Raw genomic sequence first — 26164 nt, forward strand, 5'->3', positions numbered from 1 at the left:
TTAACAAGTTTCTGATATTTAAAATAGATTGTCTTTTTCTCTCTCGTTTCGTTCTATCCTCTCTCTCTCTCTCTCTCTCTTTCTCTCTCTTTTATTCGCCCATTCATCCTTAGGAATCACTCTCGCGTTTAGAACGTAATAATAGAGACAAGGCAAATCCTCGTGCTCGTTATCTCGAGTGATTACTGTTGTTGTTGCTGTTGCTGCTGTTGTTGATGTAGTTGCTGTTGTTGTTGTTGTTGCTGCTGCAATTGCGATTGTTGTTGTTGGTTGTGCCCAAAGCGATCGTTGTGTTCCCTTTCCTTCTGTATTTGTTCCTCCTCCTTCCGTTGTTGCTCGTTCTTACTATGCTGTCGATGGTAGATGCTCTTATGGTTCCTTAGGCTGTTCAGGCTGGAGTAAACCCTGTTGCAGATGTTACAGATCGGTTCCTTGCTTGGCCTCGTGTGAACGTTCTGTATGTGCCGCTTCAACCGCGTTAGGGAGGTCAGGTTTTTGTTGCAAGGCTCGCATCGAAACTCATCGGACGCGCCGCCGCTGCCGGCCCACAGACCTGGCGGCAGAACCAGACAGAGGGTTACTTTGGTATTGTGCTTGGACGTCGATGGCAAGCACAATGTTTTTTATTTTTTTTTTTTTATTATTTTTTTTTATTATTTTTTTTTTTAATTTTTGGACTAGGGGAAGAAGAAGAAGAAGAAGAAGAGAGACATTTCCTTTCTCGCTTTTATCTCGTAGTAGTGTGTGTCTCTCTCTCTCTTTCTTTCTTTCTTTCTTTCTCTCTTTCTTTCTCTCTCTCTCTCTCTCTCTCTCTCTTTCTCTCTCTCTCTCTCTCTCTCTCTCTCTCTCTCTCTCTCTCTCTCTCTCTCTCTCTCTCTCTCTCTCTCTCTCTCTCTCCGTTTCTTCGCGATCTCGTCGATTTCATCGTTACGCGTACCGTGTCTCTTACTTCGATTTATTTATACTTTTGTGTGAACTCTTTTTTTATTTATTTTTGTTTCCTTCGGGAAAATGGGGAAAATCCGTGAGCGTCACAGTTTATGGTCGACCCACGCTGAACCTTCACCCGACTAAGCCGTGCCCAAATCGTCCTCAGTTACACTTAAACCATGTACAACATTATGCCAGCAGGTGCTACCGCCGTAATCCGACACATACTCACTCATTCTCTCACTCTCTCTCTCTCTCATTTTCCCATTCTAACACCCTCTCTTTCACTCACTCACTCTCTCTCTCTCTCTCTCTCTCTCTCTCTCTCTCGTTTACGGCGCGTCGTCGTGCTTTTCCATCGGAAGTGCCTCAAAATCAGATTTCAAGATCATTCCCATTTACTTTCTTCGACAACTTTATCTCGAGGGTTATTATCGAAATTATTGGTTGAACACGTGGCCTTCGTAAAAAGTAGACCTTATTATTGCGCAATACAAGTGCGTTACGTTATAACGATTGGTAGTAGAGTAAATGGTTGTGTTGTAACCGTTTTTCCATTTTCTCCCTTGAAATCGTGAAAGAAAAAAAAATAACTAGATGAGGCACTTCCGTAAACGGAAGATGATGGACGACTCGTCTTCCGAGATCACTTTTGTATTATTTGTATTATTATTATTATTATTATTATTATTATTATTATATTATTATTATTATTATTATTATTATTATTATTGTTGTTGCTGCTGTTGTGCTCTTTGTTGCTTTGATTTCTTAGCGCATTACAGCAGTAGAAAAGTACAAGCAATTCCAAGATTCCAGCGAACGATCGTGAGCGATGACGTTAGTAATTTTCCGAGCACCAGAGGGGATGGTAAATCCATGGAGATCGATGCATATTATTTACAGCGAAATAGGAGCAGTGTAGTCTTTTTTGTAGGTATACGTGTGTAACTATTTATATACATGTATGATATAGATTATCGTCGATTTGAATGATCTGATGTTGCAATGAAAGAATAAATATGAAATTCGCATTTTATATATGTACATATATAAGTAGATATGTAATTAATGTATTTCTTAGTAGCAGCTATCCTCTAGTCGGATAGTTTTTCTTTTCTTTTAATTCTTTGTTTCCTTATCGATAGGAATAATACGCGAAATGGCGATAAGAACGATAATGTCTAAGAGACAAGCGACGTAGCATAATATACCCTCGACTAAAAATGATAAGACATAAATCCCCTATCACCCCCCCCCCTCCCACCCTCTCTCTTTCTCTTTCTCTTTCTTTCTCTCTCTCTCTCTCTCTCTCTCTCCGCCGCCGCCCACAGTCCACTGCCAGCGTCAGAATTCGTTTGGTTAATTAGTGAAACGACGTCCTTCTTTTCATTTTTTCAAATGCATTTTATTTAATCATTGATTAACGACGCTTACACCGTGATAGGTATATACATTGCTTTATTACCTTAGTAAGTACATATACATTTTAAATAGAACAAATTCACATTGCCGTGATTCAATCATCCGTTACGATAACGAAATATCAATCATTTTAATCCGCGTTATATCGTATCGAAATATGGTTTTTCTTTTTTTTTTTTTTTACCTAAACGAGAAAAGCGTGAAAAAAAAAAAAACGTGCGGATAAAAGCAACAAATTCGAGGACACAAGAACACATCAGGGTCACCGACAGCCAACCGGTAGTATTACGAAGATTTTGAGCGCAATTTAAAGGGGCGGTTTGCGTTTCACTGATTCGCGGCATTTCGAAAACACAACTGACTCGCGCTTGTTGCGTATGTATTTACGTATATGTACATATGTATATACTCTCACTATTAAAACCAATCAAAAATAGCGGTACCAATCGAACATTCCCTTTTCACTAAATTTATCCTGTTATATATAGCGGGAGGGAAAAAAAATATTTCTATATATTGGGTTTGACAACTAAGTGATTGCGGGGATTTTGTCGATAGACAAATCACATTTAATTCAATTTTTTGATAGCAAAGATCAGAAATTTTGTGAACGTGGAATTATGACACATCTGAACAATAGCAAAAGGTCATCGACAAAAATAATTGAATATAGTTATATTTTTCAGCAAACATTTCGAATTTTCCTTCTTATTTAAAATCCGCAATCACTTAGTTGTCAACCCATATATATATATATATATATATATATATATATATATATATATGATTGTGTAATAAAAATGCATCTATGTATTTTCAATTGTAACTCTTTAACAATGAAACGAAATTAAAACTCACGATATAGAACAATCGATTTAATCATTAGTAAGATTCCAGACAAGTGTCCTAACTTAGCGATACAAATCAAAAAATTAGCGATAGATAATGATATTTTTCTGTATAAAAAATAAGATAATATTCGATCGAATGGAAGGTGAACTTTCTCTCCTATCGATGTGAAATTAACTGATGCGCTATGATTGACTGCCGGTCTACGTAATCCGATGCAATTCTATCGAATAAATACTGTTATCTCTACACGTGATACCGTGCGATTATTTCGTCCAATATCACCTACTCAAAATCGCTGATGATCGGATGTAACAAAACTTTAAGATAATATCGCCGTTAGCACCAAGATAAAACTTCATCTTATCGAAATTCGGGATACGTAAAGGACAAGTAGACGCAACGAATCCTACGAGAAAGTTTTATGAATCGAATATATCTGTGACCTTTTTTTTTTTTAATTCGGGACTATAACTCCGTCTCGTGTGAAAATGAAAAAACACGAGTGATAGTATTTTTTATAGAAAACATCTCGATAATTCGTGTTCGTTTGAAAGGAATTAATGTCAATAATAATAATATAATAATAATAATAATAATAATAATAATAATAATAATAGTAATAATAACAATAATTCAATAGAAAAGAACGGGATTGAATCACGGACACTGACAAGACGAATATCTACTTCCTGGAAACAGTATTTCAACGTTCTGATACCGAAAATTCGTACGAGGTGGCGCTCAGAGGCAAAAGTTGATAACCGATAAGGATACATGACGCTTATCGTACGGGCTGAGAACAACATATCCGTGGAACTCCGTTTCAAAGTTAAAACGACAAGAGATTCGAGAACGTGGATTAAGAAGCGTACTTTACTATCCAACTGCAATAACGATAAATTCGTCGATAAACTAAACGATAAGAGAAATATTTGCAAGGAATGGATTCAACGATTTTGGTATAATTCTCAATATCGTATCGCTTATAACAAATAAAAACGAGAGAATGGCGGGAGGGGATGGGGGGATGGTGGGATTGGGGAAAGGTAAGGGGGTAGAAGGAAAATCAAATAGAAAGGAAAATGTAAAGAGGTTTTTTCTTCTTTGGTCTTGTTATGGTAACTAATCTGAAAGAAATGGACTAGCTGAACGGATATGTTTGACAAGTAATATACTGTTGTATCATATAAAAATCTTCGAGAATGAACCGAGGAGAAACGGACGGATTAACGGACGGACGGACGGACAGACGAACTAACGAACGAATTCTCGCAATCCGCGCGCGTTACCTCCGAACCAAGAGATAGCCAATGTTATCGCGGCGAGCAAGTAAAAAAAAAAAAAAAGAAAAAAAAGAAGAACGCCTAATATTTACAAAACAGCGAACCTAGAGAGATTTTCGACACTAGATCGCGTAGGCTCGCAAGAATTATAATTTATCGATGCGATTGGCGATTAGGAGGAGGATTAGAAGGATTAGGAGGAAGAGGAGGAGAATAAAATGGAGGATCTATCGTAGAATCAATATGTAAGTTCGCAATGAATATCGTGATCTTTTCGTTCCTTCCTCGCGTGATATTGGCTCTTGTGACTGACCAAGCTGTTCCTGCTCTTGTAACTTCTACCGCACTGATCGCAAGACAATGATTGCGGTACATAAAAGTGCGTATCCGCGAGGTGTCTCTGAAGGGACCATGCGCGAGAAAAGGTTTTCTGACAGAAGCTGCAGTAAGTGCCGCCGATCGACCGGCCTGAGAACTTAAACTCCTGTTCCGCGTTCCTTCGAGATACCTCACGAATTTTCGCTACCGGCTGAGCCAGCTCGTTTCCTTGGGAGAACCAACGAGGATCGGTGACCGATAGGCTCTCATTGGCTACGACGAGTCTCTCTTGGCTTGGATAACGGTGATGTTGGTTTTGTTGTTGTTGTAACTGTTGCTGCTGCAGCTGCTGCTGTTGCTGTTGTTGTTGTTGTTGTTGCTGTTGCTGATGTTGTTGTTGCTGTTGTTGTTGTTGTAGTTGCTGCTGTTGCTGTTGTTGCGATTGACGATATTGACGGTGATATTGATCATAATGATCGCTCGTCTGATATTCATCGTGCTCCGACGACAAAAGACAAGACTCGAACTCGGCGATCTTCGGAGACAGAGGTTCCGATTTCAGGACGATCTGCACCTGATCGTTAATCCCATCTAAGAGATCAATTATCGGCAGCTGCTGGTGGTTATCCTGGACCACCTCGCATTGATCAGAGCCCGTAATTTCGCTTGATTGCCCGGATTGTTGTTGGTTCTCGCCGTTGGTGGCGGACTGCCAACCCCCGTCCTCCTCGGCGACCTCCCGGTCTGCAACCAAAGAGGAGGGGGCTGAGTCCAACCGGATGTGCCTGTCTATCTGTCTCTATATGCCTTTCTCTCTCTCTCTCTCTCTCTCTCTCTCTCTCTCTCTCTCTCCGTTTATCTTTTTATGTATGTAATAAGTACATATATAATAACGCGTAAGTGCGTGTACGTGTGTTTGTTGCGTAGGTATATATATATATGTCCCGTATCGATGAAATATATATCATTTATAAAGGAAATAAAAACAATGTTCTATTAATGTTTTTCCCTTCTTTACCCAAATCCCCTCTTCCCCGTAGCCCTCTGCTGTCTAACTCATCTCATCCGTACAAATAATAGATGAAACTCGACGCGTGAAGTGCGATCGAGTGTAGGTGAATGGTTCGGTGGATCAAAGAGCCGGGTAACGAGCGTGGTACTGGACACCAATGATCCAGGAAGTTGGTCAAGATAGAAAGAGAGAAAAGGGGGAGAGCGAGAGAGAGAGAGAGAGAGAACGAGAGAGAAAGAGAGAGAGAGAGAGAGAGATGGAAGGAGTTGAAGGAGAAGGAGCAAAGTGCCGATAGGAGGTGGAAAGGAAAAAGAGGGAAACAGGATGGTCGTACATCCATCGCCTCATAAAAGGGCAGAATAACGTCCGCGCAGATGGGATGTCAATACAGTAACGGCAGGAGCAGGCCGACGATGGTTCTTTGCGGGGTTTTACCCGGCCGGTTACCGTGGCAACGGAACACCCCTCGACAGGCTCCTCTCCGTCGCACCCCTCACTCCGGTGCCAAGAGGAGGATATATACCTAGGATGCGTATTATTCTTAATAACCCCCGTGTGGCGTGGCGCTGTATTATGACTGATGTTGACTCTAAGCGCGCGGAGAGCTACGGCGATCGATAGGCCGCCATACGGTCGACTACGAATCCTCAACAGCAACAAGGAGAGATAGAAGAGGGTGGAGAGAGAGAGAGAGAGAGAAGAAGCGGGGGGGGGGGGGAGGAAAGGTGGTTGTAGGTTACTTGAAACACGACTCTAGAAAAATATAAGTATCTTCTGCCTTGATTGCACGGATCTCTCTCGCGAATCGAAAAGAGAGTTTCCCTTTCTCCTCCTCCTCTCTCTCTCTCTCTCTCTCTTTCTCTCATCGGAAGAAGCAAGAAGAAGTCGAACTCACGAATGTTTTGCTAAGAGAGGAAATATCAAGCCGAGTAAGTACACGCGAGATTATTTTCAAGGATTCTTGATCTTTTAGGTCGGGGGGGCCACATTTTGTGGTTGCGCTATCACGAACCAACCGAAAGGGGAATAAGAAGAGTAGACCAATGGAAAATGCAAATCAAAAGAGAAAAAGAGAGAGAGAGAGAGAGAGAGAGAGAGAGAGAATCTTCTTCCCTTTTCTAGGGAAAAGTAAATTTTAATCAATTTAAAAATGATAAAAATGTGCTGCATGGCCATTGTGAGAATGCTTTTATATACGTAACTCTATAATGGAAAACTACTTATGACGTAACCATACACGATCGAGAGACGCGGAAGTTTGGCTACTTGGCTCCCATAAAAATGAATAATAAAAAAATCCTTGATACAAACACGTCGAATAATAGAAACGCGACTCTAGGTATTTCTTTCTTTTCTTAAATAAGTAAAGTTGCCAGCGCGTTAAAATGATAATTCAAAGAAATTATCTCGCGCCAGAGGGAATTGGAAAGTTTTTTTCAAACACGAAAAAAACAAAGTAGCGAACGATATTTAGTAAGCTTAAAGTGAGAACGTTACACTCTCTCATCTCTCTCTCTCTCTCTCTCTCTCTCTTCCTCTCTTTCGTTTGTACGCATCGCCACATATAAACAGCAGCAGCAGTGCGGCACACACACACACAAACAAACGAGAGATTCGCGTGCACGCACGCCACGCACTTACACAAGTACGCTTCGCATCATTCGTTGTTGCGCAGTTTTCGAGGTCACCTCAAGTTCATCATCGATAATAGCACAGGCGAAAATAAGCAGCTAGACCTGGGCGTCCACCGATAAGTACGTACACTACAGATAAAAAATTCTGTCTGATTCGATTCAGAACGAACTTTCGTTGTTCGGCCTTGACAGCCGCCACCTCCACCCCGCCCCCACCGTCATTGGCCCGGCCCGGCCCGGCCCAGCCCGTTCGCACTAAGCAAATTGCTAATGCGCTCGCACTCTTTTTTTCTGGCGTGTAATAGCGACAAAAAAATTCGCACCGAGTGAATGGAACTCGAAAAAGAGACAGCGAGAGTGAGAGAGTGAGAGAGAGAGAGAGAGAGCAAGAGAGAGAGAGAGGGAGGAAGGAAGGGGGAGAGTTAAGATGAGGAAAAAAAGATTGAAGCGGGAGCAAGTGGCGAAAGATGTGGGGAGGTGAAGAGAGGGGGCGAGGAGGAGGAGGGGGAATAGAAGTAGGAGGTGTTGGAAGGTGAGTAGAATATCGGGTAAACAAAACCTGTGCAAGCAATTCGTGTCACGTCGTCGGCATAAAGCAACGAATTCATAAATCGTTTCTTTTAGCCAACTAAAGATGGCGTCGCAAATTCAATGACCGGTAAAACAGCTGATTTTGAAACGTTTACGCAATTAGAGCTTTTTCGCAAACGTCCGGAAGATGATCGAAATATATCGGGGAAACTTTTAAAAATGAAAGGTATAAAATGTTATAGTTCGATCGAGTATTACATTATTAGCAAACATATTGAGGATTTGCTAGTCGAAACAATAAAAAAGAAAAAATTCTATTCTCAGATTGTTATCGAGGATAACATCATTTGTATTGAAAATACAACTGAAAAGGCTAACCGATGTAAAAAAATATTTCTCGCGTAATTTAATCGTAGAATCACATAAATGTAGACATAAAATATAGTATGTATATTTGTGCGAGGGGTGATTGTGACAATGGACTAAAAATTAAAATATTGAAAAAATGTTTTTTAAGATATAATTCATAATATAATTACGATTGTGTGTGTGTAATATAAAAAATTAAATAATTTTGAATAATAAAATATAATCATCGGGAAAAAATTCATTAAAGATAAAAACAAAAATAAACAAATATTACGCGTAATATAAATCACATCGAAATATTAAAAATAAATCGAAAAATGAATTCGTCCGAATTTCTATTTTTTCCTTTTTCTTGACTTACAATTACCCCACTATCATAATTATCAGAACACGATTAGACACACGCTCGAATGGTCAAAACGAAAAAAAGTATATCTTTTCTTTAATTGGAAAAATTTGTTGTCGTCTTTTTTTTCCTCTGCTAGTCGTCCGCCTTTTACTAGTTTTATTTTTTTTTTTTTTTCGAGAAATAAATAGCGCAAATAAGCTGATCTGGTTCGTTGGCTCGTAACGCGATGCGACCACGACCACCACCACCACCTCCGCAAGAATTTTGGTGGCGTCATTGTCAAGTGAGGGGGAATAGGAATAATAAGAGCGAAATATAAAGAAAAAAAGGAAGAAACAGAGAGAGAGAGAGAGAGAGAGAGAGAGAGAGAGAAAGAAAGAAAAGAGAAAAGAGATAGAGAGAGGCAGGCGGCGGCATGTGTCCGGAGTACCACCGTCGACGTCCCACGGAATAAATATTTGTTCGGTGCGTTGCACGAACCGGAGACTGCAACGCCGTCTCTCTGATACAGAGAAAGAAGAAGAGAGAATAAAGTACTAGCTCGGCATTCGCTATTTTTATGCGGCTCACTTTTACAACAGGTTACGGGCGCGTGCAGGCGTTTTCGCGTAAAAGAGCGGGGAGAAAAAAAATAGAGAGAGAGAGAGAGAGAAAGGAAAAGAGACAGAAAGAAAGACATTATGTGAAAGTGAGTGAGAAAGAATGATAGAAGAGAAAAAGAGAGAGAGAGAGAGAGAGAAGTGAGTGAGGAATAAAAGCATAAAAAAAGGCCAGTCGACTATACGAGACTCTCTCACCAACGTGACTTTACCAGAAGCTACCCTCCTCTCCTCTTCCTCCCACCCTCTTTCACTCTCTTTTCTTTTTTATCAGGTTTTTTAAACAAATTCTCGATGCTAGCCCGAAAAACAGGCTAAGAATATCGTGTCCCGAAGGGGGTTGGAGAGGTGGTACAGAATATAAAAAAAAAAAAAAAAGAAATAAGGAGGACAAGACGACTTTTCTTCGTTTTCCAATGAAAATTTTCATGATGGATAAGGGATTGATTATTGCAAAGACCTTTAACGATTGTTATAGATATTATTTCTAAATTATAATATTCTTATAATAAAAATTAAAAAATTTCTAAATTATAATAAAATTTTCTCTGAAAAAATGAATAAGTAATTATTGCAAGAACTTTACGATTGTTACATTTTATTTCTAAATGAAGAAGAATATTGAATTCAATATTCAATTGAACGTGTCGTATAATTCGATTGAACTAGTCGTAACTCGTTTTCGATGTCTCTCTATTATTTCGCGTGAGTTTGGATATTAATAACAGAAACGATGAATAATACACGAGGACGGATATTGTTCTTGCTCGAGTATCTCAAAGATAACCCATGATCGAAATGATCTCACCGAAATAATGAAGTGTGTTATCTTACAGCCCGCGAATTTGAATGCACATACACATTTTCGCGAATTAATTCTATGAAAGATAAATCTTTCTCTATCTCTCCTTTTTTTATCTTTTTTTTTTTTTACTCTTTCTATTCGTTACCGGCGAACAAAGAAAATTTCGAATATTTTCAACGAAGCTGTTGCACTTCTCTCTTTTCTATGTCTATTTATATTTATCTATCTATCTATTCTCTATCGATCCTTATTTTTCTAATGAGCAGATTTTTTTCTTTCTCGTGACAATTCAACCCCATGTATTTTCTCTCTCTCTTTTTCTGTATTTTTTTCTTATTCTTTTTACGTAACAGAGTTATGCATTAGGAACGATTAAAGAATTCCGATTTATCGATGAACATCATAGAACACGATAACGTAAAGTCACTCTATAACTGAAGCAGAAAGAATTCATTTCTGTCGGATAAGAACGAGAAGGACGTTACTTATATTATATCGGATTATATAAGAAAAAAAAAAAAAGAGAAAGAAAACAACCGACAAGAGAAAGATTAATCGGGACATAGGGAGAAGGGGCATCTCGATCCTCGTCAATTTTGACGACGTAATCTCTTTTCTATTCTATCAAGAGAACGTAGCGACAATTTTTCTCTTCTTTCATAATATATTCATTTTACTTTCTATTTTATCTACTTCATTATTATTCTGTTCATATATTAATATTAATCCTACTTTAATCAAATCTTTTAATATATATATATATATATATATATATTTGGAATAGGTAAAATTTCACATGAATTAATAAAAAATAATGCATTAAGAGAAAGAGAGAACGATGTTTTCCCTACGTCACATCGGACGAATGCGATAGCATTCGCTATATTCGCAAAGATCCCACGCAAGAAATATCGAAAAAGAAAGAAAGAAAGAAAGAAAGAGAGAGAAAGAGAAAGAGAGACCATCGACCCTGCAACAGAGCAGCTATCGCGTTAAACTTTTGAAACGTTGCCAAAACTTAGAACTCCCTGCAATTTTATTTCTCATTACTGGATCGTTAACGATAGGCAACGAATTAAACGAATAACGAAGAAGTTGTGTAAAAACTAAAATTTGAAAAAAAAAAAAAAGAAGGGGAAATAAAATCAATTAATCGATTATTATTCGTCACGTTAAAATAATGAACTGAATGTAATATTATAATTTAGATCTGAAAAAATGTTCATACTAGTACTATAAAGAAACGTTCCCGAAACGTCCCCGAGACGTCCCCGAAACGTTCCCGAAACGAGCGAGTGTAACCGTAACCGAAAATTCACTTGGTTATACTCGGGACGAATAAAAGGCACGATATATAGAGTTCTTTTCTAAAACGCGTCGGCCGACGGCAGCATAAATCTATTTTAGTGCTCGCCTTTCGAGCGTGTATCTTGCAACGTCCAAGTCTATATATTCGCGTTCGCGTTAAAAAGTGCAACTCGACGACTCGGTGTTTCTTGGTAGGAGGCTGCTTTTCGTAGAACAAGGAAAAAAAAAAATATGTGTATACATATGAAAAGATAGAGAAAGAGAAAGAGAGAAAATAGAAAGAGAAAGAGAGAGAGAGAGAGAGTGAGAGAAGAAGAAGAAGAAAAAAGAAGAAAATTAATAGAGAAACGGTGATAAAGTATTATATGCAAGAACGAGATAGAAAGAAAGCGGCGTGTGTGTATAGGAGGTATGTGTGTACGTGTAAAAGAGAGAGAAAAAAAATATAATGAAACACGTAGAAAATGAGGCTAGCAGAAGAAAATATTGGATTTCGCGAAAAGCTGGCTCGTAGATGTCTTTGGACATTCGTTCGCTCGATGGTTTGCTTGCTTGCTTGCTGCTTGCTTGCTTATACTTGTGGGACGAGCGTCGTATAATTTAATGTGTCTAATGATTCGCAGTGCGCGGTAGGAACGTGAGTGGCGCACCAAGGTCGTCGTATTTTTAGTTGGCCACGTTCGTCGGAGATAGAGGGACCTTGAATTTCGCGGATAACATCTGTGGTTTTATCAACGGTCCCCTCACCCTTTCACCCTCCTCCGCCACACTACACCACCCCCGCTTCTTCTCTCTCTCTTTCTCTTGATGTCTCTTTTTCTCTCTCTCTCTCTCTCTCTCTCTCTCTTTTTCTCTCTCTTTGTGCCTGCCCTGTCCTGCCCCTCCAACCATACCCTCTCTACACCTCTCCTCCATCAGCCCTCGCACCCACCACGATAACTTTTTCAGTACTAACCTAGTATAAGCCAGCCGTTCAAATATTAATCGACGAAACAGGGCCGCACCTGAATTTGCTCAACGTCGAAACGCGCGCGACCAGACTTCGAAGGAAGAAACATTTTTATTTTTGCTTCCTTTCATTTTTTTTTTTCTTATTTTTTCTTTTCTTAATTATTTCTCTTCTAGATTTCTTTTAGTTTTTTTTTTGTTTTTTTGTTTCCTTTTACGTTATATCCCCTTATCTTTTCCTTCTCTTTTTGTTTCTTTTCTTTTTCTGTATTTTTATAAATTTCTTTTTTTCCTCGAATTAAATTATGTACCTCGCTAAACGTGGAATTCGCGGAAGTCAATTTCTACCCCTATTTAAAGTTTTTATTATTTTCTCGTTTTATCCGGAAACAAACTTCGCGAGAATCTCGGAGAAGGGAAAAAAGGATCGAAAAGAGGAAACTGAGAGACGCGTGATCGTAGAAATCTTTCGAATGCCCACGGATCTCTCGTACTTTTCCTTTCTTCGCATAATTCTTTTTCTATCGTTCGATTTTTATTCGATTTCACATATAAAAATAGATTTCACTAGATAACGGGAAGGTATTCATTAAGAATAATAATATTGTTCGTTAACTCTCGAGAGGAGAGTATTTCGAAAAGATTGAGGGAAAAAGTTGGGAATGTGCTTAGAAAAATTATAATAAAAAAAAAAATAAGAAATGAACAAAAAAAAAAAAAGAGGAGAAGAAAGAAAGAAAGAAAGAAAAACAGAAATTCGTACACGCATATTATCTATCGTTCGTGGCAGATTGATAATAAATAAATCATCGATCTCTTTGAAGGTAATATATGCTGCAACATCGTAGTATATATTACATGTATTATATATTATATATATTTATATACTGTTCGTTCTTCACGGGTCAAATAACGGCAAATCATAAAAAGTGATAACTTGGCCATCCTATCACATCCTCTTTCATACGTATATATACTTGCAAAACAAATAAGCTGTAAATTTTTTTATAACGAAGCAGCTTACCGGCTAAAGTCCGTAGAATTACGAGATGCCGATAAAAGATTTAGAGTTGTCCGCGTGCGCGCGCGCACGCGATCGTGATCGCTCGTTTAACGTGAAAAAATGAAACGAAAAAAAAAATATATATATATATATATTAAAAAAAAATAAAAAATGATTAGCGTTCAGTTCGTTTCGACAATTGATAATTTCCCAGACGCTTTGAATTGATGAAAAGACAAAGATATATAGTAATACGAAACACGAATGATTACTATTTAACTTGAACAAGATAATAATAATAATATAGAAGAACTCGCGAATACAAATATTGTCGTTAATAGATCAATCGCCATAACCGCGCGTTAATGATCGAAATTGAAAGGTTTCAATAATGATGATCCAGTCATAATATATGTAATAGAATAAAGTAATTGCGTGATTTGGACTGTTTGCCGCCGCATCGTTATTTATTCATTTTCCTTGATTCCATACGTTTCCTTATCTATCGCTAATAGTAGCTTACAAAGTAACGATCGCAATAGACTTATCTTTGTACAGCAATGCCAAACTGATATTTCTGTCATTGTTTTTTGTGCCAATTATTCTAATGATACTGCATAATCGGCGATACAATGGCGAAGAGAAGAGAATCTTCTTTCAATTCACGTCGCTGTTTCTATCTCGCGAAACAAAAAAAAGAAAAAAAGAAAAAAAGAAAGAAGAAGAAGAAGAATGGAATATGTAATCATTTATCGTTCTCCAGCCATAATTAATTCTGTAAGCTACACAAGATATATATATATATATATATATTTTTTTTTTCTTTTTCCTCCGATGTTTTTAATTTAAAGGAAAGGAAGAAAGAAACAAAAAAAATTAGAAGAAAAAAAAAAAGAAAAGTAAAACGAATACACAACCGCGAAATCGAATATTTCAATAATAATCAAATAGATTTGACAATCGATATTCGTCAAACGAATATTGTCATTTTTATTTTTCTTTATTTATATATTTTCTAACGAACTATATATATATATATATATGCCGCGAGATGATCGAAAATAAACTATTATATTCCACGCCTTGATATCACCGAAATATACAGATATCCTCGTACCATATGATATCATGAAATGTAAATGCAAGCAAATCGTATGATGACATCGTATTGTATGATGAAAACGATGATTTTTAAACGCATGCCAATTAGAAGAAATTTAATCTTCCAAGCAAACAGTAGTGCTCTTTCACCGCAACCAATAAAATACGTTCATTCTTTTTTTAATTTGTGATTTGTTAGTTTGATATAACTGCACAAGTCTTAGTTACTTTTTTTTTTAGATCGACTCGTTACATCGCAAGCGGTTCGTGGCTGCGACGTATCGATGAAAGATCATAGAGTGTAGCGTAGAAACGCCCTTTAAGATGATCAAAAGAATATCTCGTTGAAAATTCTATTAATTTCCTTTTTCTTTTTCTTTTTTTTTTTTTTAGAAAAACCAAAACTAAAACAAATATAAAATATTACACATATATTTATATATTTAATATTTTTTTTTTTAAGGTTAAGATGACAGTTTGAAATATTTCAGATATTCCATTGATCTCTAATTGGACGGAGCCAAAAAAGAATTTTCTTACCTTGCGAAGTTCCTGCTAAATCCGGCGTTTGCAACCCATGGCTCAACCCTGGAAATTTCACTATTGTCATGCATAGCGACGGGAGTTCTCGTTTATATAAATCGAATTAAAGGCCTGTACGCAATTAATGAGAACGTCGCCAAGTAATAAAAAACATAATAGTCGGTAAAGTAATAATAAGTGATAATAATGACATAACGAGTTATTGTATACCGGAACGTAGCAATAAAAATGCTTTAACAACTGTAAAGAAAAATTAACCGTAATATGATCGGCTTTCATCGTCGTACGTTTTAAGACAATAAAAAAAAAAGCAGCTAAAGAAATGTGAATCTCTCGAAATATTGAATATCGACTATTACTATAATAACGATATCTAAACGTTTCTTGAAGGGTTAAAAAAAAGAAAGGAAACTCGAAAAAAGTAAAAAAAAATTAAATACACCAAGGACGAATTTAACAGGAAACCTTAAAACACATTACGTGGTTTACGAATGATTTTATAAAAAAAATATTGTTACGTATGGGGGAGGGAGGACGTATGTTTTCTGCGTGGTGCGTACAGGCCTACTTCGAAAATAAAATTCGGACGTACCTGACAATGGCGTGTGATCCGTAAGGGCTGCCATACTGAAGTTAAAACTTCCTGGCGTCGACGTGAACAATTTACTTTCCGGCATAAAATTTTGCGTAGGTGCGTGTTCAGGTTCAGGCTCGTGTTCATTACTACTCGCCGACGCCGGTGGCCTGTCCGATGCCGCTGCTCCCGAATCCGAAGAGTCCTCGTTGTTACCGGCGTTCCCACCGTTACCACCGGTCAATTCCAAAGGCTCGCACTTAATATTATCTTCTATGGGACTGTTTTCTTCGTGAACCCCGTTACCTTCCACTTTAGTCGATAAATGATTGTTTTTCACCATCGAGAAATCGGTCGGCGTGGCGTCATTGTTGTTCAAAGGTGGCGAGGACACCCTCGATCTTTTCGCCGAATCCTCGTGAAGATCCGGTGTACGCCTTTCATTCCTACGTATCTGTGCTCTACGCAATAATTGTTGCACCGTCGTAGGTGTCGGAGTTGTCGGTGCGGGCGGGGAACCACTACGAGGAAAACTTTCTTCTGATTTTTCGTGAAAAGGAAGATGATTAACACCAGCAGCCAGTGCTCGAACATGTGAGAGCTAAATCGTAGCAAAAAACGTTTCATTAGAGTCACCACTCGATATTAGCGATGCGTATGTCTAGAAAAAAAACATTTTCCAGGTACAACATCCGAGTAAACAAATAATATCTATGGAATACATCTAATTCATTTGCACCTGATCATTCTACTTTTCGTTAAACTTCCACAATTTCTTTATTTTATGAATGAAACTTTAACGATACGATCTTTCTGGATTTTACTCGATCATACAATATTTATAAATTAAGTAAACTGTATATATATTTTATAATAATAAAATATGTTTCTTATGAATTAATTGCTACTCACCTCGTCCCTATCCGTCTGGTCAGCTTGTTGTGTAAGACCCGATACCCTAAGTACTTCTGCAGTTTTGAGAAAACTGCTAAGAGAACGTTGATGTACGTTCACTTCCCCATGGTAGATGAACTCCACCAAGGCATGTAAGTCATTGAACGATACATCCTGAAGTACTATCACCGGATGCTTGCATGGTGTGCTCTGAAATAATAAAATTATAATATTCTTTATAGTTTTATTTAAACTTTCTAGAGAAAAGATAATAAATATTGAAAATATATCAAAAAATGGGGTATCTACCTTGAGAAGTTCCCTAAAGTATGGACTGCAAGCAGAAAGTACAACCCGGTGTGCTTTGAGGCTCTTGCCATCACAAGCCAATGTAACGTCCACAAAGTCCTCATCATCTCGCAAGTTTTCAAAAGCCGACGTTATGCTGCTTTGGTAATTATTCCATCGCAGACAAAAATGTTGCGTATCTACCATCGTTATATCTATTCACCTGTGAGCAAACATTTGATTTTATTTATTACCTGTTCTTACGAATTAAAAATTATATAACATTTTTTCTTTATTCAATTTTTTTAGAAATTCAATTTTCATAATAATATTATGCTTTCATCTTATTACTTATCTAATGAAAAAAAAAAAAGAAAAAAAGATAATTGTACGATATTTGTACTCGAACAAATGCGTTATTAAAACAGATGTCCATTACATTTTATTAGCTGGATAAAGAATTACGTAATCGATAATATGGAAATAAAAAAGTAATTATATATTGGACTTAACGTGAGACTTAACGTATATATTGAGATTTAACGAGTAGAAAATATTATTAGTATAAAAAATATGCATTCTATACGAATAACGGCAATCTTAACGAGACTTCAAACACATAGCAAAATGAGAAAAGATGATACAATTCACAAATAGCAAACGTAAATAAATACTTAATAACGTACTTTATTATGATATAAAAAAAAACTAAAAGAAAAAAAAAAAAAAATAGAAGTAACAAATCAATAATATTTCATATTTTTATTTAGTCACAGAAAAGAAATTAGGTCGTCAAGCTGGAGCCAGTCCAGAACATACGATTAAATAATATTCTCTTCTACTTATAAAAGCGCAAGCATTAAATGTATGCTGATAGTGTTATCTTAGCGAAATGATAAAAAAATCTTAAAACAAATTTGCAGAGTCGATTCCCTGCATAAGTGTAGCAATACATTTCTAGTTAAAAAGATTTCCAACGTTTGAAAGCACGCCATTAATCATAATTATATTGTTTCTCGAAGTTATAATTATAACGTTTGACATGATTCTCTCTCTCTCTCTCTCTCTCTCTCTCTCTCTCTACTCGATTGATATATTCAGGAATAACCTAACTGAAGGAAAAAAACATAACAAATTATCTCCGCACTCAGTCTCCAATTCGAAATCATTTAACGCCGTAATTTAATCAACCTCCTTATCGTAACTAAACTTTCTAACTCACACTATAATATACATATACACCAACAACAACTCTGAACTATCACTGGACAAACAAAAGACACTAACTTGAAATAGAAAAAAATACATTTAGGCCGGAACACATTTGCACAGTTTTTTTTTTAACCAACGCTATCGTAGCCCCCGCCGCTAAATTTATGTCTGACGAATTCGAGATAAATTTTGAAGTCTCGTGAGAATCGCCAAATATTGTTTGATAACACGAGAGAATAGTGCCCACTGTACGCGATTTTTTTTTGCGAGGGAATTTACGAAGATCTCCTCTCTTTCTCTTTTTCAAACACTTTAATATTGCGGAAAATATCGATACCGAGAAAGAAAAAAAGAAAAAAAAAAATAACTTTAAAAAAAAACCAGTCAAAGAAATAGGTTGACGGACAGAGTAAAATAAAGGGGGGAGGAAAAAAAAAGATATAGGAAGAGGGAAGAAAAAGAAGAAACAAAAAATGAAACTGATGTGAAGACACGATATGTAGGACGACGCATAGATACATATCGCATAAAACATTCAAAGAAACCGATAACGAAAAAAGCACAAGAAAGTCAGACTTGTATATTATTATATATACGATGACTACAATCAATGACAACGACGATGATGACGATGATTGAGGAAAGACGAAAGTTTAGCGCGGGAAATATCCGTAAGGGAAGTGAGTGAAAGCGAGACTTTCTTTGTTTTCTTTCTTTTTTCTTTTCCTCTTTCGGTTGTTCACGCGTCGTGCACGCTTGCCACCTCGTGAATGAAAAAAAATAAAAGAAAAGAGATAACTTTCGGTTAAAGGTGTAAAAAGAATTGAAGATCTTTGTCGATCGTAGATAGATGAAGAGATAGAGAGATAAAAAGAGTGTAAGAGAGAGAGGGGGTAGAGGTGGAGGGACAGAGAGAAAGAGAAAGAAAGAAAGAGATAATCAACGAGCGATTACCTTTCCTTTTTCTTTTCTTCGTTCAATATAATACACGCATTAAAAAGTAACCGCAATGACGGCTGCCACGGCAACGGCCATCAAAAAGCGTCAGAGCGCACTCACGTTAAGGCACATTCACCACACACTTCCCGAAAAACGAACAGAAAAAAAAATATATACGAAAAGGAAATCACAATTTATAATAAGGAAGGTAACAACAATAATATTAATGGTGATAATAAAAGTGGTTGGTGGTGATAGTAATCTCGTGGCAGTGTGGTAATAATAGTAGTAGTAGTAGTAGTTTAGTAGTAGTAGTAGTTTAGTAGTAGTAGTAGTTTAGTAGTGTAATAGTAGTAGTATAGTAAAACGGTTTAGTGTGATAGTAGTTGTGGTAATAATGATGATGATGATGATGATGATGATGATGGTGGTGGTGGTGGTGGTGGTGGTGTGATGGTGTGGTGGTGGTGGACGTTATCGCGAAAGCACACCTATCGCTCGTCATACCGCGTAAGCTAATGACCGAAACAATGGACTCTCATAAAGCGTTCCGCGTTTTATCTCCACAACGCCACCTCGCAAAAAAAGTGCGCAAAGATCGACGTAGTCCTCCGCGAGATCAGCCGTGAAGATTTGGAACGCGCGTTATCATCGAGTACGCGAATGAGCGAACGAGCGAATGAACGTCCGTCCATCCGTTCTTTCTACGCACAGTACACACACAGATACACACAAAGAACACACGAAGAGATAGGTGAATTCCCTACGAATCGGTCGGGCCCTTCGAACGATCTCCAAGACGATCTCGGATTTTAACAACAACAAAATTGAACGTACCAGATGGAGAAAAAATAAAGAGTTAAAAAAGAGAGAGAGAGAGAGAGGACGATGATCATTCAACTATAATCGCACGTTTTGAAATTTCTCTTGTCCCTTGTCAAACTTCACACAATGTCGAAGATAATCATTGAAATCAAAGTAAATAAATACATACTGACAATAAATGGTTCCCTCGTGCGAGCACATTTCCAACGATTTCTCACGCATGCTATTATCGCGAATTCGCGTTTGAACGCGACGAATTTTCGAATAACATATATATAGTTATACATATGTCACGCCGCCACTACCGAGAACGGCCGAACAACTAAACGGGGATGCTTCGTAACTAGAAAAGGGGAGGGGGAAAACCGCGCGAGACTTCGAAAAAGGTGCATATGTACGTATATGTATGTATGTATGTATGTATGTATATTGTTGACATCTCTTATCTCATTCTATTGTCGTTCTTTCTATCACTCTTTCTCACACTCTCATTTTCTCTTTCTTTCTTTCTTTCTCTCTCTCCCTCCCTCTCTCTCTCTCTCTCTCTTACCCTATTTCTATCTATCAATCTATCCATCCCAACGGAACCCGTTATGATCTCGGCCTCGACGATACGGACGACGCGGTGTGCGCGCCCGAACTAACCCCCAAAACGGCGCGTCGCGACGCGAGCATCGGGCTACTACTACGAAGGAAGGAAGGAAGGCCTGCCTGCCTGCTTCTCTCTTCGGGTTTCGCACGAAAACGTACGAAAAGCTTTGCCGGTTACGAACGCGCAAAGGAGGTGGAAGAGGAGAACGAACGGAACTTCAAGGAATAAGGATAATCTTGTGGTTAATCTTTTCAACTGACAATGAGCGAGAAAAAAATTGAATATAGAAATAGAGAGAGAGAGAGAGAAAAGAAAAAAAAAAAGGTAGCAATAAAAGACGATTACACTATATAATTCGAAATAAATGTGTGTGTGACCAGTGTGTGTATGTAGATATATAAAAATCAAAACGAAAGTTTTAAAAATCGAGGGAGGGGAGGATCGCGATATCTTTACCTCGTCGCGACAACGGTCGAAGACAACGTTCTCACGTGTTCGCCCTTCTTGGCCCTCTTCAACCTTGGGACACCATGCTCCATGTACGATCTTCCCTTTTTAATTATTCTTCGGTTTCTTCTTTATATATTATTATCGTTATTATTGTGAATTAATTTTCTTCTTTTGGTTTGTTTTTATAATGAAAAACTTTATTAATAAACTTATTAATATTATGAAAATATTTGTAACGATATATAACAGGTGTATTCCTTTCGTAAATAATCGTTGTGTCGTTCACACGCACCGTGACATGAGGTGGAGCCGCGTCAGGCACACTACTACTACTACTAGAATTATTTTACTCGCGCGACAAACGTTTAATCAAAGGCAAAGACGAAGACGAAGACGAAAAAAAAGAAAAAGAAACCGGCGGAAAAGACACGGAATGAAGAGCAACGGTGACGGTGACTGTGACTGTGACGGTGACGGTGACAGTGACGGTGACGGTGACAGTGGTGACGATAAACGTAACAGTATCATCGCCACTCTCGCGAAACGATATCCGTACGGTAAGATCGTGCGGCGCGCGTCAGCTCGTCGCTCGGCGTGCTTGCTCTCTCTCTCACCGAAAAAGTGGAGAGTGCGCGGCGTCGCGAGAGACGACAGGAGCGGCGCCGGCAATTCTCTCTCTCGCTCTCTATTTCACTCTTTTTCTTTCTTTCTTTCTTTCTTGCTTTCTTTCTCACTCACTCACTCGCTCGCACGCTCCTTTCCCTCTCGCACGCGCTCGCCGAGAGCGCGCGCGGCGAACGAGAGAAAAGGGTGCGGAGAGGTTAGGTCTCGTGGTTGCGCGCCACCAAAAGAGTAAGAGAAAGAGGGAGAACGAGAGAGAGAACACGTAGAGGGGGCAAAGGAGGTGCCCCTCAACGATACAACGCCCGACCGCGCGCGCGATCCGGAGACCTAGCAGCAGCTATCTTTTCCTCCCTCTACTAGCCCTCCTTCCTCCTCGCTCCTTCCACGTTTAGTTTCTCGCCACCCACTTCCCTCTCTTTCTCTTCTACTTCTTATTCTTCTTCTTCTTTTCCTTTGCTTTGCTTTTTTTTTCTTCTTCTTCTTTCCTTTTCCTCTCGCGAGCCGCTAAAAGCCGTCAGGGCCACAACACGCGTGGCGCCGGTAAACGCGGGAATTTCGAATCGGCCGTCAGAGTGATGGGAGGGTGAAGGGGGAGGGGGAAAGAGATGGAGAGAGACGACGACAGGACACGTGCTCGCTCGATCGTAGATCGTAACGACGACGGATGACGATGACGATGACGATGACGACGACAACGACAACGAGGACGACGAGTGTCGTCTTCTGGTCGATCTTTAATATGAGTTAAGATAGAAAGATATAAAAAAAAAAGAAAAAAAAAAGCAGAAGCAACAAACTCGTCGAGTATGAAAGATGAGAAAAAGAATAAAGTACCGCGACTACTATACGAAAATAGAGAGGATAAGAGAGCACGGACGAAAAAAGTAACTTCAAAGTTGCAGCTACAGAGTCTGCTTAGGACTAGCGCACACGCGGGGCGGAAGTCGCCCGGCATTATTCTTTATCGGAGCATGAGACATCTGTCGTAATAAGTGCGGACTAAAAAATAGTGCGTACGCAGAGAGCGAGAGTGCCACGCCAGCCCGCTGAGGAAGAAAGAAAGAAAAAAAAAAAGAAAGAAAGGAAGAAAAAATGAGGAGGAGGAGGAGGGAGTTTAGGGAAAGAGAGAGAGAGAGTGAGTGAGCCATTGGCCGGATTGGTGGGGAGATTGGTGCTTGCGAACGCGTCGCTTGCTCCTCACCCTCCCCACCCCCCAACCCTCGGGCAACTTTGACCCGCCGCGAGTTACGCTGCGAAATGAAAATGCGTAAAGCGCTCAAAACAAAAATGACAATTTCGATAAGAAACGTACTGGGGATTTTGTGTTTCGAGTTGTGTCCTTTATTGTTTCTTCTTGGCTAAAACAAAAAGTTAATATATAAGAATACGAGCCCCTTTTTTTTTTTTTTGATTCGATCGTTTCGATATTCTTCTGTCAAAGGTTTCGACGTAAAGGGCGGGAAACGATTTGAATTTTCGCTCTTTCGTGGCAGTCATGTCGTAGAATAAAAAATTCAACAAAGCAACCTTAAGTTTTACGGGTGACTCCTGCCGATTTGTTCCTACTAAATTCTCTCTTTATATATATATATATATATACATGTATATGTCTTTCTCTCTTTTTCTCTCTGAGCCTCGAACCGCTACCCCCTCCGCGGCATTGCCGTTGGCGACCCGACTCGATTCGCCCCTCAAAAAATCATTACGCCCTTTCGCGGGCTGCGCATGAACGCGGTTTTAATTCGCTACTAGAAAAGTAAAATGTAAACGTTCACGGGCGAGGGGAGGGTGGGCAGAGGAGCGAAGGGGTGACGCTCCGAGCGCTCGTAAGAAGGGAGTGGAAAGAGAAGGAGGGATAGGCGGAGAATAGAGAGAACGAGAGAGAAAGAAAGAGAAAGAGAAAGAAAGAAAGAGAGAAAAAGAGATGAACTAGCAAACGAGGGCGCTTGCGAAAGAGAGAAGGAGATAGAAAAAGGGAGATGACGTCTCGCAGATGTAGCCGAGGACGACGAGGGAGAACCAGGACGAGGAATGCTGTGAGAGCGCGACGGAAAAGAGGTCCTTTTTCCACCGACACGACGCCACCACCACTGCTGCTGCTACCACCGTTGCCGTAGGAAAGTATGAGAGAATGAGAAAGAAAGAAAGAGAGAGGAGGTGGACGAGAAGAGACGATGGTGGGAGGTGGACGAGAGGAGGATACGCTGCTGCTCCCCTTCTTCTCTAGGGGTTCCATTGTAATATTTATTGATTGGATTGCTAGGAGTCGAGGCTGAGGGACGTTGCCTACTTGGTCTAGAAGCGTTTCTACACTTTTTCAACTACCGTCGATCCACCTCAGTAGCTAGAGACAGATACAATCAAAAAGAGAGAGAGAGAGAAAGAGAGATAAGGATATAAAGACAGGGAGTGGGTGGGAGAAAAACTTCTCCTCCTTTGAGAACCGGGTGAAAGTTACACTCGGATTTTCGCATTCCCGGAAACTCGCGATATTTTTACGATACATGTGCACCGTCCGCCAAATTTATTTTTACCCAGCGAATCGATCATACCCGTGATACTTTGTTTTTTGTCTGAATCGTTTTCTCGTGATGCATCGCACACCACTCAAGGTGGATTGTTTCGTTCGTCCGGGATAATAATCGCAACGATTCATTTTATCGTACTGATAATTTTTTTTCCACGAAAAAAGAAAGAGTCTTTACGTTTTAAAGGGAGGGGGGAAGAGAGAGAAGAGTTTAGTCGTGCAAAATTGCTGACGTACTAAACATAGTAGTACATTATCCGCTTTGAAACATCAACTTTGGCCTTATCTCGTTACAACGAGCAATACGATGTCCCGTATATATCCCTTGCATGGCTCTTCTCCCAAGCCATCGGCGAACAATGCAATTAGGATGTTTTCTATGCCGCTCGACGGTCGCTGAGTCAGTCGACCTTGGACGTACATAAAGCAGGATGGTGCATAACATAACGCGAACACTCCGTTTCGGATAAAATAGAGTCGAGCGATAAAAATCAAACGTATGTGATGGGCCACGGATATTTTCTCCCCCTCACCTCCTTCCCCATATAGAATAATATCGGCGATATCATGACACCGATTACTTTTGCATTCTGAACACGTCCAACAGGTACACATATACGTATCGATCCGTTATCAAAAGTATCTCAATTACTGAAAACTAAAGATCAAAAGACGGAATTAATCCTCCCCGTCTAAATGACTTCTCCATTTGTATTTTTGGTAAACAAATGTTTTTGAGGAATTTATTTCATATAAATATAGAACTTATCGCGTATGAATAAGCCGATAGATACTCTTCCGTATTACGGATTACGAGAGAATAAAGCGCGTGTAAAAGTATAGCGGGTATCGCTTATTATTAGTACCCGTGGTACCAGGCACCAGAAAAAGGGACGGATTTCATGCAGCCCCTCTTTTAGCTAGTTCAGCTCTCATTAAAAGGCGCACCTGCTAGTTGGTGAGCTCGCGATCGTCGCGCGATTTCAGTTTGGGTAGACAGAAATTTTGGCGATAAAGAATATCATCCTCTTTGGAAGCCGACCGCGTACGCATTCTAAATACGTTCTACACACGCGAGCTTACCGTCAGGTTAGAACGAATAAGAGAAAGAGAAAGAGAGAAGTAGAGTGGAAAAAAAGAAAAAAAAAAGAAAAAGAGAAAGAAAGAAAGAAAGAAAGAAAGAAAGAGAGGGTGAGGAAGAAAGTAGAACGCGAGCGGAGCCTAGCTCCGCCACAGCTCCAGAATATTTTTTCTCTTACGTCCTGACCCCCTCTACTCGAACGGTACACCCTTGCCAGCACATCTCCCCTACCCCTCTCCTTTCCCATTGCATTCTAAAACATTTGGTGGCCATTGACCTCGGCCGGGCTATTCCGTACGGCTATTGGCTCGCTAACTGTCGTCTCCTACTCGCTCTCTTCGCTGCTGCCAACGCGAATGCAATGTAAAAGACGCCTTTGCCACCGAAGAAGAACGAGGAGGAGTCGATATCATGATATTTTAACCACTCTGTCCGTGTGATTCAAGCCGTGTTTTTGGATTCCTTCGACGAAATTTTCCCGAATTACAGACGCGAAGTCGATTTTATTTAAAATTAGAAACAACGTTCTTCATTTTTCTTTTTATTTTCATTTTATTGTTTTCCTTTTTTTATCATTTTATTATCTATCTCTTTTTTAATGTTTTTTCTCCATAGTAACCACAGTTAGTCAACGTTTATCGATCTTTTATGAAAGAGGGAAAAAAGAGAGAGAGAGAAAAAGAAATAGAAAGAGAAGGGTGTCATTCAGTGTTCAACCTATCGATCGATTGCAGCAGCATTTCGTTTACACTTCGTCCAACAACGAACGATGATTGACGGGAAGCGGCGCTGACACTTAGTCGACCATTCGATACGGACATGAAAATTGAGGATCGTTCGATGCTCGGATTTGAAATCGAAAGAGAGACTGCGGTCGAGGTTGCCTGCAATTTTCTGCCCCAAGCTATCGGAGAACCAAGCGTAATTGTTAGGGCTCTGCGTGGAACCTTTCACCGTCCGCCTAGTACTAGATATGCACTACTTGCTTGCTTGCTTGCTTCCATCTGCCAGAACATTAGCTAGTATGCGTCTATTCTAACGTTTCCTTACACTACTTGCCGGAGACGCTTCGAACTTACGCACTTTTACACTACTCGCCGTCTTTTCCTACCTTTACCTACTACTTTACATTCGATAGTTGCTTATAT

At 39.2% G+C, this 26164-nt stretch overlaps 1 protein-coding gene across 5 annotated transcripts in view; it reads right to left on the reverse strand.

Annotated features, from left to right (window-relative positions):
• Nucleotides 1-3142: 3142 nt before the first annotated feature.
• The window catches only part of LOC106786191 (broad-complex core protein isoforms 1/2/3/4/5-like), a 32034-nt gene continuing 9012 nt past the window's right edge, over nucleotides 3143-26164 (reverse strand). Inside the window, exons 1-6 of one of the 5 annotated variants that reach the window (XM_014747336.1) lie at nucleotides 20791-22183; nucleotides 16788-16989; nucleotides 16497-16688; nucleotides 15603-16185; nucleotides 15008-15067; nucleotides 3143-5552 (exon numbers count right to left, since the gene is read on the reverse strand). In XM_014747336.1, the coding sequence (XP_014602822.1) occupies nucleotides 4729-5552; nucleotides 15008-15067; nucleotides 15603-16185; nucleotides 16497-16688; nucleotides 16788-16973 (1845 nt within the window). In that variant the 5' untranslated portion in view covers nucleotides 16974-16989; nucleotides 20791-22183 and the 3' untranslated portion in view covers nucleotides 3143-4728. Of the gene's footprint in view, nucleotides 5553-15007; nucleotides 15068-15602; nucleotides 16186-16496; nucleotides 16689-16787; nucleotides 16990-19911; nucleotides 20162-20292; nucleotides 20716-20790; nucleotides 22184-26164 lie in introns of those variants that run through there. The other 4 variants (XM_014747344.1, XM_014747352.1, XM_014747361.1 and 1 more) reach the window with 4 other exon arrangements.

This window comes from Polistes canadensis, unplaced genomic scaffold (assembly GCF_001313835.1).
Source record: "Polistes canadensis isolate GaletaPanama2010 unplaced genomic scaffold, ASM131383v1 scaffold_3, whole genome shotgun sequence".
NCBI classification, from domain to species: Eukaryota; Metazoa; Arthropoda; class Insecta; order Hymenoptera; family Vespidae; genus Polistes; species Polistes canadensis.